The sequence below is a fragment of the Oryx dammah genome, unplaced genomic scaffold (genome assembly GCF_014754425.2).
Source record: "Oryx dammah isolate SB20612 unplaced genomic scaffold, SCBI_Odam_1.1 HiC_scaffold_2, whole genome shotgun sequence".
Lineage (NCBI taxonomy): Eukaryota > Metazoa > Chordata > Mammalia > Artiodactyla > Bovidae > Oryx > Oryx dammah.
Window position 1 is genome coordinate 111,239,223 of NW_024070186.1, and position 13,301 is coordinate 111,252,523.

The 13,301-nt window shown below is 37.5% G+C and overlaps 1 protein-coding gene across 23 annotated transcripts in view; it reads left to right on the plus strand.

Annotated features, from left to right (window-relative positions):
- The window catches only part of LOC120852210 (ABI family member 3 binding protein), a 284,742-nt gene that overhangs the window by 208,828 nt on the left and 62,613 nt on the right, over positions 1–13,301 (plus strand). For 17 of the 23 annotated variants that reach the window (XM_040225731.1, XM_040225702.1, XM_040225639.1 and 14 more), the window contains 4 exons: positions 3,197–3,256; positions 3,841–3,888; positions 4,691–4,771; positions 6,970–7,047. In XM_040225731.1, coding sequence (XP_040081665.1) covers positions 3,197–3,256; positions 3,841–3,888; positions 4,691–4,771; positions 6,970–7,047 — 267 coding nt within the window. The remainder of the gene's footprint in view (positions 1–3,196; positions 3,257–3,840; positions 3,889–4,690; positions 4,772–6,969; positions 7,048–13,301) is intronic. The other 6 variants (XM_040225716.1, XM_040225664.1, XM_040225754.1 and 3 more) reach the window with 2 other exon arrangements.

A 13,301-nucleotide genomic window follows, 5' to 3' on the forward strand; every position in this document is an offset into this window, starting at 1 on the left:
GTTTAGTCGCTAAGTTGTCTGACTCTTGGCAGCCCCATGGAATGTAGACTGCCAGCCTCCTCTGTCCATGGGGATTCTCCTGGCAAGATTACTGGAGTGGGTTGCCATTTCCTTCTCCAGAGGATCTTCCCCACCTAGGAATCAAACCTGGGTCTCCTGCATCGCAGATGGATTCTTAACCAACTGAGCTACCAGGGAAGCTAGCTTATGCAGGTGGTAGATGCCAATACCATTAACTAAAGCAGGGAACACAGAGGGAGGAATAGGTGCTAGGTTTGGAGGGCCAGCTGGATTGGTGGTTGAAATGAATTTTTGGCTTTCTAAACAGAAGTCAGTATTTAGGATGTAGATTTGGGAGCCATGTGTCTATGTGTCTACTATGTATAGAAGGGTCTTAAATTTTGAGGGAATGATATCATCCAGGAGAAGGTACAGACTGAGAAAATAAGAGATCAGACATCAAAGTCTTTGAGGACATGGTTACATTTAAATAGTGGATAGAGGAAGGAGGAGCCAGCAGAAGATTTGTCAAATGATCAGAGAGTACCAGGAAAAAGGAACTCAGGAGGCCAGGCAGGGAAGGAGGGCCATGAGTAACAGTGAGGAGGAGGAGGCCAGAAAAGCTACTCGCTTTGACAGTGCAGGTCTAGAAGCCTGCACCTGAAACCTGTGAGCCAGTGCTTCAGAAGTCAGAAAGGGATTGTTTGAAGGGGAAGCCATGTCAAGGAACTGGTTATTAATTTTAGGATGTTGGAACTCTTGAGTTGTTTTGGGGGTGGAGAGGGAAGAATCCATAGATAAATGAAAATATGGATAATAGAGAAAAATATAAGATAATAGAAATGATAGAAGCTCACTGAAGACTTTGTAGTGCACCATCTCCATCAGAGAGCAACACCTTCATTCTCCCATCTATTCGGGCAGAACCCTCTTGCATGTTCATTCACATTTGTCCATATTAGACACTTCCATTCACAGTTGTCTTCTGGTAGTTAAATTTTTCTTTGAAGAGATGCCCTTTATTCAAAAAGGTAGTTAATATATATATATATAACTGGTAAGTTAATTTGTTTGTTAATATAAATGATAAATTGGCTAATACAAATGGGTCTAAAATATAATAATGGTAAATATTTTAATAAGGAAATAAAAACTGCCTTCTCAGTTAAATTGTCATGATTTACACTCATAAGTTTCCCCCAGCATGGAAGATTTAGGCTTTTAGAATCATGCTTGTATTCAATTTAATACACAGCAGAATGCCACATAGGGGAAAAGAAAAAAAAAAGTTGCATTTCTTGGAGCTGCCATTGACCAAATAAGAGAATGATTCACATCCCTTTCCTGTGAATATTTCTAGTTCTTTCCTTTCCACTGATTTCACCTGCTTTAGCACGTCTGGTATGGCAGTTATTAAATCATCACTTCATGGTTAAAACGTGCCAGTGGCAGCAGCAGGAATCCACATTATGCTTGTCTGAATTCCTCAGGAAACTAAGGCAGGCAGCAGGTAATGTGTTTACAATATGGTGGATTTATTGGTAGCGCATTTCTTCTCAGCTTTTCCCTTCCTTAATCCCACCTCCTCTCTGTGCAATCTAGCCCTGGAACCAATTAGGATGTTTATAAACTACAAGCTGCTTTGTATGGCCATGACCTTCTCAGAGCCACATCAAAGTGCCTTCTCCCTCACCCTACAGATAAACAGTTAGTTTGATTTATGGCTGGAAATTCTTCATGTTTTACTGCTTGAATCTTTAAAAAGACTACATAGCAGTGGTGAAATGTTCACCGTTATGATGGGTTTTCTCTAACTTTGTCCACCACTAATCTTTTTTGAAGTTAACCTTTTTAAAACAAACAAAAATCCACATTTCAAGTTCTCCTGGTCGTTATCTTTTAGCTCACAGAAGTTCTAATAGAGTTACATTTCTTTCCAGTGGACCAAATTCCACAACTGTGATTTCACTGGTACTTACTCAGTGGCCCAGACTAAGAACAGATGTGACTTCCACATTAAATGTAATCTCCAAAAGCCATAAAAGAAAATGAATGTCCATTTTATATAATCTTTTTTCTGCACAAATGGTAAAATGGTGCTTGTCCACCTTGTGGTGCAAAAGTTTTTTCTTCATCTTTCTCAGAGGGTGAATTCTAGCCTGAATCCTATTTTTTTCCCCTCCAGCACCATATAAGACGCAAGAAAGTTACACTGCGTATAAGGGTATTTATGAATTTAGTGTGGTAGGAAAACTTTTCAGTGCGTGAGTAGGGTTGACAAGAACTTCCTTGTAGGGAAACTGAGTCAAACAAATACATTATATTGCTCCTGAAAGGAGATTTGCCATAGAAATTTAATATTAGCAATAGGCAAGTCAACCTGATATTTTCCCCAATGAGATAAGGCATCAATTCCCAGCCTAACATTTTATTTTTCCAAAGTAGAACTGGACACAGGTATTAAAAATATACCACAGATAAGAATTGAATATGAGTAGGCTTGTAGTTTAACATACATTTGTCTCCCTTGTCTTCATGCCAGGAGGCCCTAATACTTATTATACTAGAAGCCACATCACTAAGAATGACAAAAATGCAAACTTCATCTAACATTTACTACTTAACAAGCACTCTCATCAACTTTACATGTGGTGTCTTCTAAAGAGTGGCTGATTCCTTTTGCTCTATTTTTCTCCCTATAACTATGATGCCTTTTAGAAGAAAGTTTTGTTCTCTTTTTAGATCCTCAAGAGTTTTGCTTCTCTTGCTGTTTCTCCCTATTTTCAGCCCATTTCTTTAAAATAATGTTTTCTGTTTCTGTTGGTGGAATTTTAGCAGGAGTATCACATGGCAGCTAACCACTTCAGACAAAAGCTGACTTCTTATTTTGAAGATAACTTAGGGAGATAACCTTCTTATGTTTAATTAAATTAGTTTTTTCTTCCTTTTTTCCCCACTCAGTGGAATCTTCAAAATGAACCATGACCAACTTTGTTTTACTGCCACTAGAACCTTCCCTAATACACTGACATTTTTCCATTTTGGAAAGACAGTCCTTTTCTTGCCTTAGTGTTTTAGCCATTGTGAAAATATCTTTACTTCATTCATGCTTCCCAGAGTTTTATGTCTGTGGGTTGAGTTTCACTCCAGGTATGGCATTTAGAATACACAGTGTTTTATAATCTTTTTCTTTCAGCTCCAAGAGATGTGCTCCTTCCGCATAAGCCAGACCCCGAAGTCTCTCAGAGCGAACCTGGTAAATGAACTTTTATTCTTCCAGTTAGGAAGTGTATTTTTCAAAAATATATTCTTGAGGCAAATGTATTTTTGTAATGAGGGTGATATGCAGAAGAAGCTCAGAGAAAATTTTAGATAGAAAATGTGTATTTCTTTAGAGGAAGATTTAATCATGCAATCTGCTTGACATATTTCCCCCCATGAGGGAATAGGGTATAATTAGTTTATTTTCCCTGAAAGTGTTTTTATTGAATAGGAAATCATGCTAAAGCTATAAGATATAATTATTAACTGAGTCAACCATTTTCACCTTTTTTCAGGATGTAAATATAGCTACATCCAAATGTGGGTGTAGTTTTAAATTAAAAATATGGGTGCCTACCCAAATTTTCCTCATAGTGACAGTGAATGAAAACTTTAAAGTTTTAGCTAAACTAAGTTCCCTGGGTGTCACCTGATATATAGAATTTTCTTATATTTATTCTGATTCTCTATGAGAATGTTTAAATGTTCAGATGGGTGCATTGTAGAGACACAGAAACTAGTTTACTCCACCAGGTAGTAATTCTCATAAATATATTTTTTGGTTTGCTTTTGGCCTAGTTCTGCAACCTGTTACCTTTAGAATCCATCTGCCAGAGACAACTCTAGGTAATGGTTTTTCCATTTGACCCACTCTAATTTTTTTCCTGGCTGCCATCAAGATTGCAGGTCTTTCTCAAACAATCACATTGAAACACCCTCCCTTCTCAGATCTCTTCATTGTTTTATTCTCATTCTCATTATTTTTACCCTTTTCAGAATAGAAAGGCAGTGGTTTCACTGTTTTGAAGGTTTGCTCTGAAGACCAATTTAAGAACGCTCATTACCACCTTCATCCTCACCTACCTTATTTATCTGTATTCAAAATGACCCCACCTTACTCATGCCCATATAATTAACATTTCTGCTGGCTTAATGGTTCTCAGTTGTGGCCTTAACAACACACTAGCATGCTGTGGAAGGCTCTGGCAAGTAATTATTATATATCTCAAAATACTAAAATTTGCCACTGGTTTATTTTTAAAAATAGATTTGAATGGACTCCAGATGGTTGCCACAGAGATGATATCCTCTCCTCTGGGTGATCCTGTGTGCTCTCTTGGAGGGGAGAGATGCAGCTGACAGACCTAGAACCATGTCTAAACCATACCCATCTTAACCAGGCATGGTCATGGAGTGTGTCAAGAACTGAATGTTGTTTATTATCTATCCTGGTGGGGGAAAAAAACAGTTGAGAACCATTATCTGATATTTCACAGGTTCCATGCACACTTAACTTTCTTTTCCATGACCCACTTAATGTTTTCCTTTTTGTATTTCAAGTAACAGAATCTCATGTAATATTATTTTGGCTGGTTGCTGGCTTTTGAATCTAAAGATTGACAGCCTTGGTACTTACTTGTCTTTTCAGCTCCTTTAGAGACACGAGGCAGCCCTTTGATTCCTATGATTTCACCAAGTACTAGTCAAGAGGAGCTGCAAACCACTCTTGGTAAATTTTGCTTTGATATTCAGCCCAGTGAGGACTTAACATTTTAGGAATTGCCCTTAAAGTAGCCATACATACGGTGTGTTCATGGTATTCCAAACAATAGAGGATCTCTTTTTATCACTGTAAAAGATATCCATTTCACTTGATTCTTTTACATTAACTATGTATTTGTCCTTCTAATATTTATGCTGACTTCCAATACAAGATGAGAATGTTTTAAAACATCTTAACAAAATTTCAGGAAAAAGAATCTTCCCGGTATATGTATAATTATGGCTGGTTTGCGTTGTTGTATGGCAGAAACCAACACAGCCTTGTAAAGCAATTTCCCTCCAATTAAAGAATAAAAAAAAAAAAAAAAACTTCCCAGTATATATCAATGCTATACTTTCTTGTTGCCTTTTCCGTATTTGAAACTGCATTTGGGAAGAAAAATTTTATTTTTGAAATCTGAATATCTTATAGTGTTAAGTTCAGTGCTAAGCAATGGGAATCCCAAAATACAACTGCTTTAAAGGTAAGTACTTACCTTGGAGAGATCATCATCTAATACAAAGACAGTATTTAGCAATAACTGTGCTTCCTCTGTGCTACCCAGTGTTCTACACATATTTTTAAATTTAAGACACATTACAAATTTGTGGTGTAGATTCTATTGTCCCATTTTACAGATTAGAAAATTGAGGCATAGAAAGATTTTAAAAATCTGGCCAAACTGTAGAGCTAACATCAGAGCCAAACTGGAACCCACATTCTCAGTTGTCAGAGCTCCTGGAATTCACTCTCATATTATACATTACAATGAGGTCGTAGAGAAATGAATGACACATTGAACAAGCAAACTACCTGGGGGTGTCAGGGAAGGCTTCACAGAGGAAATGGTATGTATGCTATGTCTTCCAGTTGGAATGAGAGTTAAAGGTATGAAGGGCTCTTCAGGTTAAAGAGAGATGGGGAAGAGGCACATACAGAGAATGGTAGCCAGACTCATCTGATGAACATGTGGGTGGCCTGGAGACACACAGGTGGATGAATGAATCAGGAAGACTGGTTGGAATGAGCCAGCCATGCTTTTGAGGAGTTCTGCATCAATGTCTTCACTGTGTGGGAAACCCTCGTTTGCCTGCAACTTGGCTGAATGTGAACAGGAAAGCAAGAATTCCCAGCTTGTGTCTGTTGGTTCCTCTGCCCTGTCCACACCACATCCCATGTGGCTATGTTTAAATCAGTGGCTTTTCTTTCCTCCTTTCATCCCTTTTCAGGTAAACCCATTCTTTGTGTGTGAAATAAAGTCACTGATCCCATTTTAAAAGGAATCCTTTTTGAAGGAAAATACTTAAAACTGAATGAGCGAATATATCCTAATTGCCAAATATTTATCTATTATAGCATAGGCCCTCAAAGTCAGCATTACCCATGAGAGGAAGTCAAAAGTACTTATCAAGAACCACTGCTGAATATGTTAATTATCTAAGTTCCACTTCTGAGTTTTTTGCTTTTTTTTTTTCACTATATCTTAGGTTATTGGGCCAACTATCACAATTATCTATGAGCAGAATCTAGATTATAAAACAGGCAGAAAATAAGATGACAGCATATTTATTTTCACCAAATATTTCCTTGGATCCAGTATGCAAGGTGAACAGTATAATTTGCTCTGTCAGTATGATGTTGTAATTATTTCAAGATAATATAGGAGTGTTTATTTTGTTAGGAGTAATGTGTCTGTATGTCAATAAACTTTGATTTTCATGTGAGATAAATAGAATATTCTCATGTGGTGTAAATGCACATTATTTTCTATGATCTATTTTTTCCAGTGCACCTAAATAACTTGTGAAGCTTGTGAAATAGAAGGAAACATGAAGGCAATGATACATAAAACAGGAGGCATATCCAAGAGTATAGCCATGTCCAATATCATTAAACAGTGATCCTGAACTAAAAGCTTTTGAAGATCCTATAATAATCATTAATATAAAAGTTTAAGGAGACAGTAAATATAATAAATCAGAGTTATTAAAATGGACCAGTAACTTTAAAATAAGATGATCACTAGGCATAGTTATAAATGCAATTTACCCTTTTATCATTGCATGGGGAACAAAAGAGTGTGGGGTTTTTTGTTGTTTTTTTTTTTTAACTTGTTCATTAATGATATTTATTTAAAGCCATTCATCTTACTGTGTTTTCCCCAGCAGAAACAGACCAGTCTACCCAAGAACTCTACACAACGAAGATTCCACGAATGACTGAATTGGCTAAGACAACTCAGGGTAAAGCTATTTCCCTACCTCTGGATAGTAGCTTTTCCTTCTTTGTTTAAGCAGGAAGAAACTTTTCCTTTAAGAAACAGAATTTTCATCACAGTGAGTTAGTTTAAATTTTTTTCATTTCATAGGTACAGGACATGAGCCAAGAAGTAATAGTTATATGATTACCAGTTGAATGTAGGAAAGACAGTCTCTTTAGTTAGAGACTAAATAGTTTGCTTTTGAATGCTAGTGTTCTTTGCAGTTGATGATAATGACTAAGAATGTAAGCTCCTATTTTTTTTTTCCTTACTTTACCTTCTTTCGCCTCATTTTCCAGATCTGATAAATAACAATCTGTGTTACCTTCCTCCTTCTCCTCCTACTTTCTTTACCTCTTTTCCTCTTTGTCCTATCTCCAAAACTTGATGAACTCATTGATATTGCAGCCTGAGAGAAGAAACTAGTAACAAGAAAATCATTTTTAATGATGAATTAATATTAAAACATCCAGGAAGGTTTGCTCTGGGGTTTCCTTATATTATTTCTTCTTTCTGCTTTTTGGGAAGTCAACTCGCCTACACAAAGCTTTTTATCACATCTTCATGCTCTCAGACATCTTTCCTTTTTATATACTTCTTTCTTACTTAGGAGTTGCAGATTCCAGTATTTTCATGTTTTTTTTTCTTTTCCTTTTTTTCCCCTTAATAACCCTCATTTGCCCATTTCTACCTCTAGCATGTGGAAGGAAGCCTCCCCAAAATGAGAGCAAATAAATTTTAAAGAGCTGCAGGACAAATTTAGTTTACTCAATTGTCAGTTATACTGGAGGGAGGGATTGGTAGAAGAAATATAGCAATAAGAGGAAATTATAATAAAAGAAATGTACCTTTAAGGGATATATTTTATAATAAGTAGAGCAGTACTTATTCTAAATGAACAAGACTGAGAATACTCACTATGGTATAGGGCAGTTCTTGTAAATTTTCTAAGTCTTTTGAATTTGTTTCATTTTTATAATGGCTTAAATGTTAATTTCATTATTTACTTTATTACCTTTCTGTTTATTAACTTTTATTTATTTAAAAAATATGCACAGAAGTAAGGAGCCTAGTGTAATAGCAGTCTTCCCACACCCTCATTATCAGTTTCAGAGATTAACAGCAGATGTTCAATCCTATTGCATCCATACCCCATCCTGATCTTTATATGTTTATTTTTTAATGTTTTTTGCAAACATTATGTCTGGCTTTAATGTCTGGCTTAATAGAAGATAGCTGGATTCTCATAATCAAACATATTGATGTTTTTTACAGCAAAATATGTATTGACAATAAACAGGATAAATATTCTTCAGGTTGTATTGCCAAATGAGAAAAAGATTTCAGCTTTTAGAGCCTTGTAAATTTCAAAATTGAGAATAAAAGATAATAGGCATGTTCTTTTCTTGTTTTTGCTTCCTCTTACTTTAATGGGAATATCAATATTTTTATCAAATTGCTTCTAGAACTTGGCTTTATAGGTTAATTTCACAGTTGATTGGATGTATCTTCAAGATCTGATACCATTCTATGAATTATCTTAACATATTTATATAACGTACTGCATTTTAATCATTTCCTTATGTTCTGAGGATCCTTAACCTAACCTATGTGGCTCTGGGATCCACACTTTTCTAGACTTGTGCCAAGGACCTTTAAAGGGCGCTCACCAGGAATGCATTTGCAACATGACCCAGGCCAGTAACCCTGCTTGAGGGTAGAGGGTAAGCTTTAGTAACAGCACCCTCCTCTGTGTCCTAGATCACCCTTCGACCCAACCCTCATAAATGCGTGCCTGAGCGTTGTGGATGAGGACGTTGACCCACTGCATTGTTTTAGCGTGTTGTGCTTCCAACAGTAGGCGTTAGACACACAAGATGGCACACAGCAACTTGAGAGGTGCTGTGAGAATGCAGTTGTTCCTCTTCATCTTCACACTCCACCCATTGTGCTTTTTGGTCTCCAGGCCCTCAGCAGTAAAGCCTCAGTGCTCCAAAGAAAGTAAATGCCTAAAACCTACAGCATGAATGTGCTAGTAGGTTCTCCAGCACCATCCCTCTCTGCCATTCTTGCTTCTTTGTCTGCTGAGACAATTTCCTGCAGCTCTATTTGAAACCCTGACATATTCAAGCTTCTCTCCTTTGCTCCTCTTATCTCAACCCATGGTAGAAATCCAATGCCCAGAGGCATCCTGGGGACATTTTTTTTTTTAATCCTTACTTTATTTGGCTGCACTGGGTCTTAGTTGCAGCATGTGGGATCTAGTTCCTGGACCAGGGATAGAACCCGGACCCCCTGCTCTGGGATCACGAAATCCTAGCCACTGGACTACCAGGGAATTCCCTCTGGGGGCATTTTGATTATTTATTTCAGCCCCCTGACCTTTATGCCACCCAGAGAAATTTGTATCCTGCTTTCCCTCCCCCAGTACTGGGCAGAACAAAGGTCCTTAAAGGTATTTCTCCTATAATCCCTGTTTGTTTATTTTTTATGTTATTTTTGTCAGAATTTTTAGTATTCTTTTTAAACAATTTTATAAAACTCTTTAGATATGAAGCTATCTTTTAAAATTAGTTTTATTATCAGTCACCAAAACCTATGTCGAGATGATATTTACAATATTACATCCTCACAATGTGTCTTTGTCTTTTATTTTTAATTTAAAATTGAAACCCTCAAGCAGTTTTCTCAAGGCCCTGTATTATCTAGTGATAAGGTATGTAATTCACAGCCTAAACTTGTTATATTTCAACTCCTTTATGAAAAGTTCTTTCAAAATATAAGTAAAGACTACAAAAAAAAGAAAAAAACCAATTCTGACCCTGTGGCTTAGAAATAATGAATGTAGTACTGATTATTCTGTGTTCTGCTCAAAGTTTCTTTTCTAAAGTTTTAAAATTTATATATATTCTAGAATGATAGTAATAGAGCCATGATTCTTTATATTTCTTAAAGCAAAGACAATCTAACATTGAAGAAATTAACAAGACAGCTGAAGTATGTTCAACTGACAGGGAACCCTACCACTCTCAAAGAAAATTGAAGGAAAACATTTGCAAGTCATCACCACATATTTTAGGGTGTGTGAGAACTGATTTTTTTTAAAATAACATCAGTTCCTCTGTTCCCTCTAGTTATTACATGTTGAAAGTCCCATGTTAAACCTACAGAGAATTTCAGAACATGTCTGCTATTTTTGGCCTGAAGTTTGGCAAAATTCTGTTCATCAGTCTTCACACTGGAAGTTTATAAATGAGCTACATTATAATGTTTTGCAGGTGTATTTTTTAATGTGGTAGGCAAGGCATTTGCTGATTTATGGTTACATAAATACCCACTCAAGATGTGAACAAAATCACTGACACAGTGTAATCTAGTTACAAAGCTTGCACAAAAATTTTTTCCAGTCTTAGCTAAAGCATTACCAAAAAAGTTGGTGGCAGGAGGCAATGTGGTGTGTTGAGGCAGGCAGAGGAGGGAAGATGAGGATAGACACATTCCAGGATGGATGCACACTTTAAAAACTTATAGAGGAACTTCCCTGGTGGTTCAGTGGTTAAGATTCTACCCTCCCACTGCAGGGGAACTAGTGTTCAATCCCTGGTTGAGGAACTAAGATCGTGCATGCTATGTGGCTAAATATATAAAGAAAGAAGAGAACAAAGTCACACATTAACAGAGTACTGGTTTTTGTTAGAAATGGAAATAAAAAACATAACCTTTGTTTTTATTTAAAAAAAAAAAAAAAGGAAAGGAAAAAAGCTTAGGGACCAAAAATATTTCAGCTGAATTTCTCATGAGTTCCCCTGCTTACAATGGTTACTCATTTTTTAAAAGTGTTTGACTAGTCATCATTAATGGTTCTCACTGTGTCAGGCCCTGGATAACAGGAGCAGATAGTAACAAGGTGGCATGTTGGTCCCTTCAAATTATGAATATTTGATCTTTCTCACCCTGCTTTGATGAACAGGACCCAGAGGTCATTTACATTCATCCCTAAAGCTTTACTGGAAAAGGAAGTAGCAACCCACTCCAGTATTCTTGCCTGGATAATTCCCTAGACAGAGGGGCCTGGAGGCTGTAGTCTCAGTTCAGTTACTCAGTTGTGTCCGATTTTTTGTCACCCCGTGCACTGCAGCACAGTAGGCCTCCCTGTCCATCACCGGCTCCTGGAGCTTACTCAAACTCATGTCCATCGAGTCAGTGATGCCATCCAACCATCTCATCCTCTGTCGTCCCCTTCTCCTCCCACCTTCAACCTTTCCCAGCATCAGGGTCTTTGCTAATGAGTGAGTTCTTCACATCAGGTGGCCAAAGTATTGGAGTTTCACCTTGAGCATCAGTCCTTCCAATGAATATTCACGACTGATTTCCTTTAGGATGGACTGGATGGATCCCCTTGCTGTCCAAGGGACCCTCAAGAGACTTCTCCAACACCTCAGTTCAAAAGCATCAATTCTTTGGCATTCAGCTTTCTTTATAGTCCAACTCTCACATCCACACATGACTACTGGAAAAACTATAGTTTTGACTAGACGGATATTTGTTAGCAAAGTTAGCAAAGCTTTTTAATATGCTATCTAGGTTGGTCATAGTTTTCCTTTCAAGGAGCAAGCATCTTTTAATTTCATGGCTGCAGTCACCATCTGCAGTGATTTTGGAGCCCCCCAAAATAAAGTCTGTCACTGTTTTCTTTGATTTCCCATCTATTTGCCATGAAGTGATGGGACCAGATGCCATGATCTTAGTATTCTGAATGTTGAGTTTTAAGCCAACTTTTTCACTCTCCTCTTTCACTTTCATCAACAGGCTCTTTAGTTCTTTCTTCACTTTCTGCCATAAGGGTGGTGTCATCTGCATATCTGAGGTTATTGATATTTCTCCCAGCAATCTTGATTCTAGATTGTGCTTCATCCAGCCCAGAATTTCTCATGATATACTCTGCATATAGGTTAAATAAGCAGGGTGGCAATATACAGCCTTGACGAACTCCTTTCCCGATTTGGACCCAGTGTGTTGTTCCATGTCCAGTTCTAAATGTTGCTTCCTGACCTGCATACAGATTTCTCAAGAGGCAGGTCAGATGGTCTGGTATTCCCATCTCTTTCAGAATTTTCCACAGTTTATTGTGATCCACACCATCAAAGGCTTTGGTGTAGCACATAAAACAGAAGTAGATGTTTTTCTGGAACTCTCTTGCTTTTTTGATAATCCAACAGATGTTGGCAATTTGATCTCTGGTTCCTCTGCCTTTTCTGAATCTAGCTTGTACATCTGGAAGTTCACGGTTCACGTACTATTGAATCCTGGCTTGGAGGATTTTGAGTATTACTTTGCTAGTGTGTGAGATGAGTGCAATTGTGCAGTAGTTTGAGCATTCTTTGGCATTGCCTTTCTTTGAGATGGGAATAAAAACTGACCTTTTCCAGTCCTGTGGCCACTGCTGAGTTTTCCACATTTGCTGGCATATTGAGCACAGCATTTTCACAGCATCATCTTTCAGGATTGGAAATAGCTCAACTGAAATTCCAGCACCTCCACTAGCTTTCTTCATAGTGATGCTTCCTAAGGCCCGCTTGACTTCACATTCCAGGATGTCTGGCTCTAGGTGAATAATCACACCATCGTGGTTATCTGAGTCATGAAGTTCTTTTTTTGTAGTTATTCTGTGTATTCTTGCCACCTCTTAATATCTTCTGCTTCTGTAGGTCCATAACACTTCTGTCCTTTATTGTGCCCATGTTTGCATGAAATGTTCTCTTGGTATCTCTAATTTTCTTGAAGAGATCTCTAGTCTTTCCTATTCTACCCTTTTCCTCTATTTCTTTGCATTGATCACTGAGGAAGGCTTTCTTATCTCTCCTTGCTATTCTTTGGAACTCTGCATTCAAATGGGTATATGTTTCCTTTTCTCCTTTGCCTTTAGCTTCTCTTCTTTTCTCAGCTATTTGTAAGGCCTCCTCAGACAACCATTTTGCCTTTCTGCATTTCTTTTTCTTGGGGATGGTTTTGATCACTGCCTCCTATACAATGTCATGAACCTCCATCCACAGTTCTTCAGGCACTCTATCAGATCTAATCCCTAAAATCTATTTCTCACTTCCACTGTATAATTATAAAGGATTGGATTTAGGTCATACCTGAATGGTCTAGTGGTTTTCCCTACTTTCTTCAATTTAAGTCTGAATTTCACAGTAAGGAGTTCATGATCTGAGCCTCAGTCAGCTCCTTTTCTTG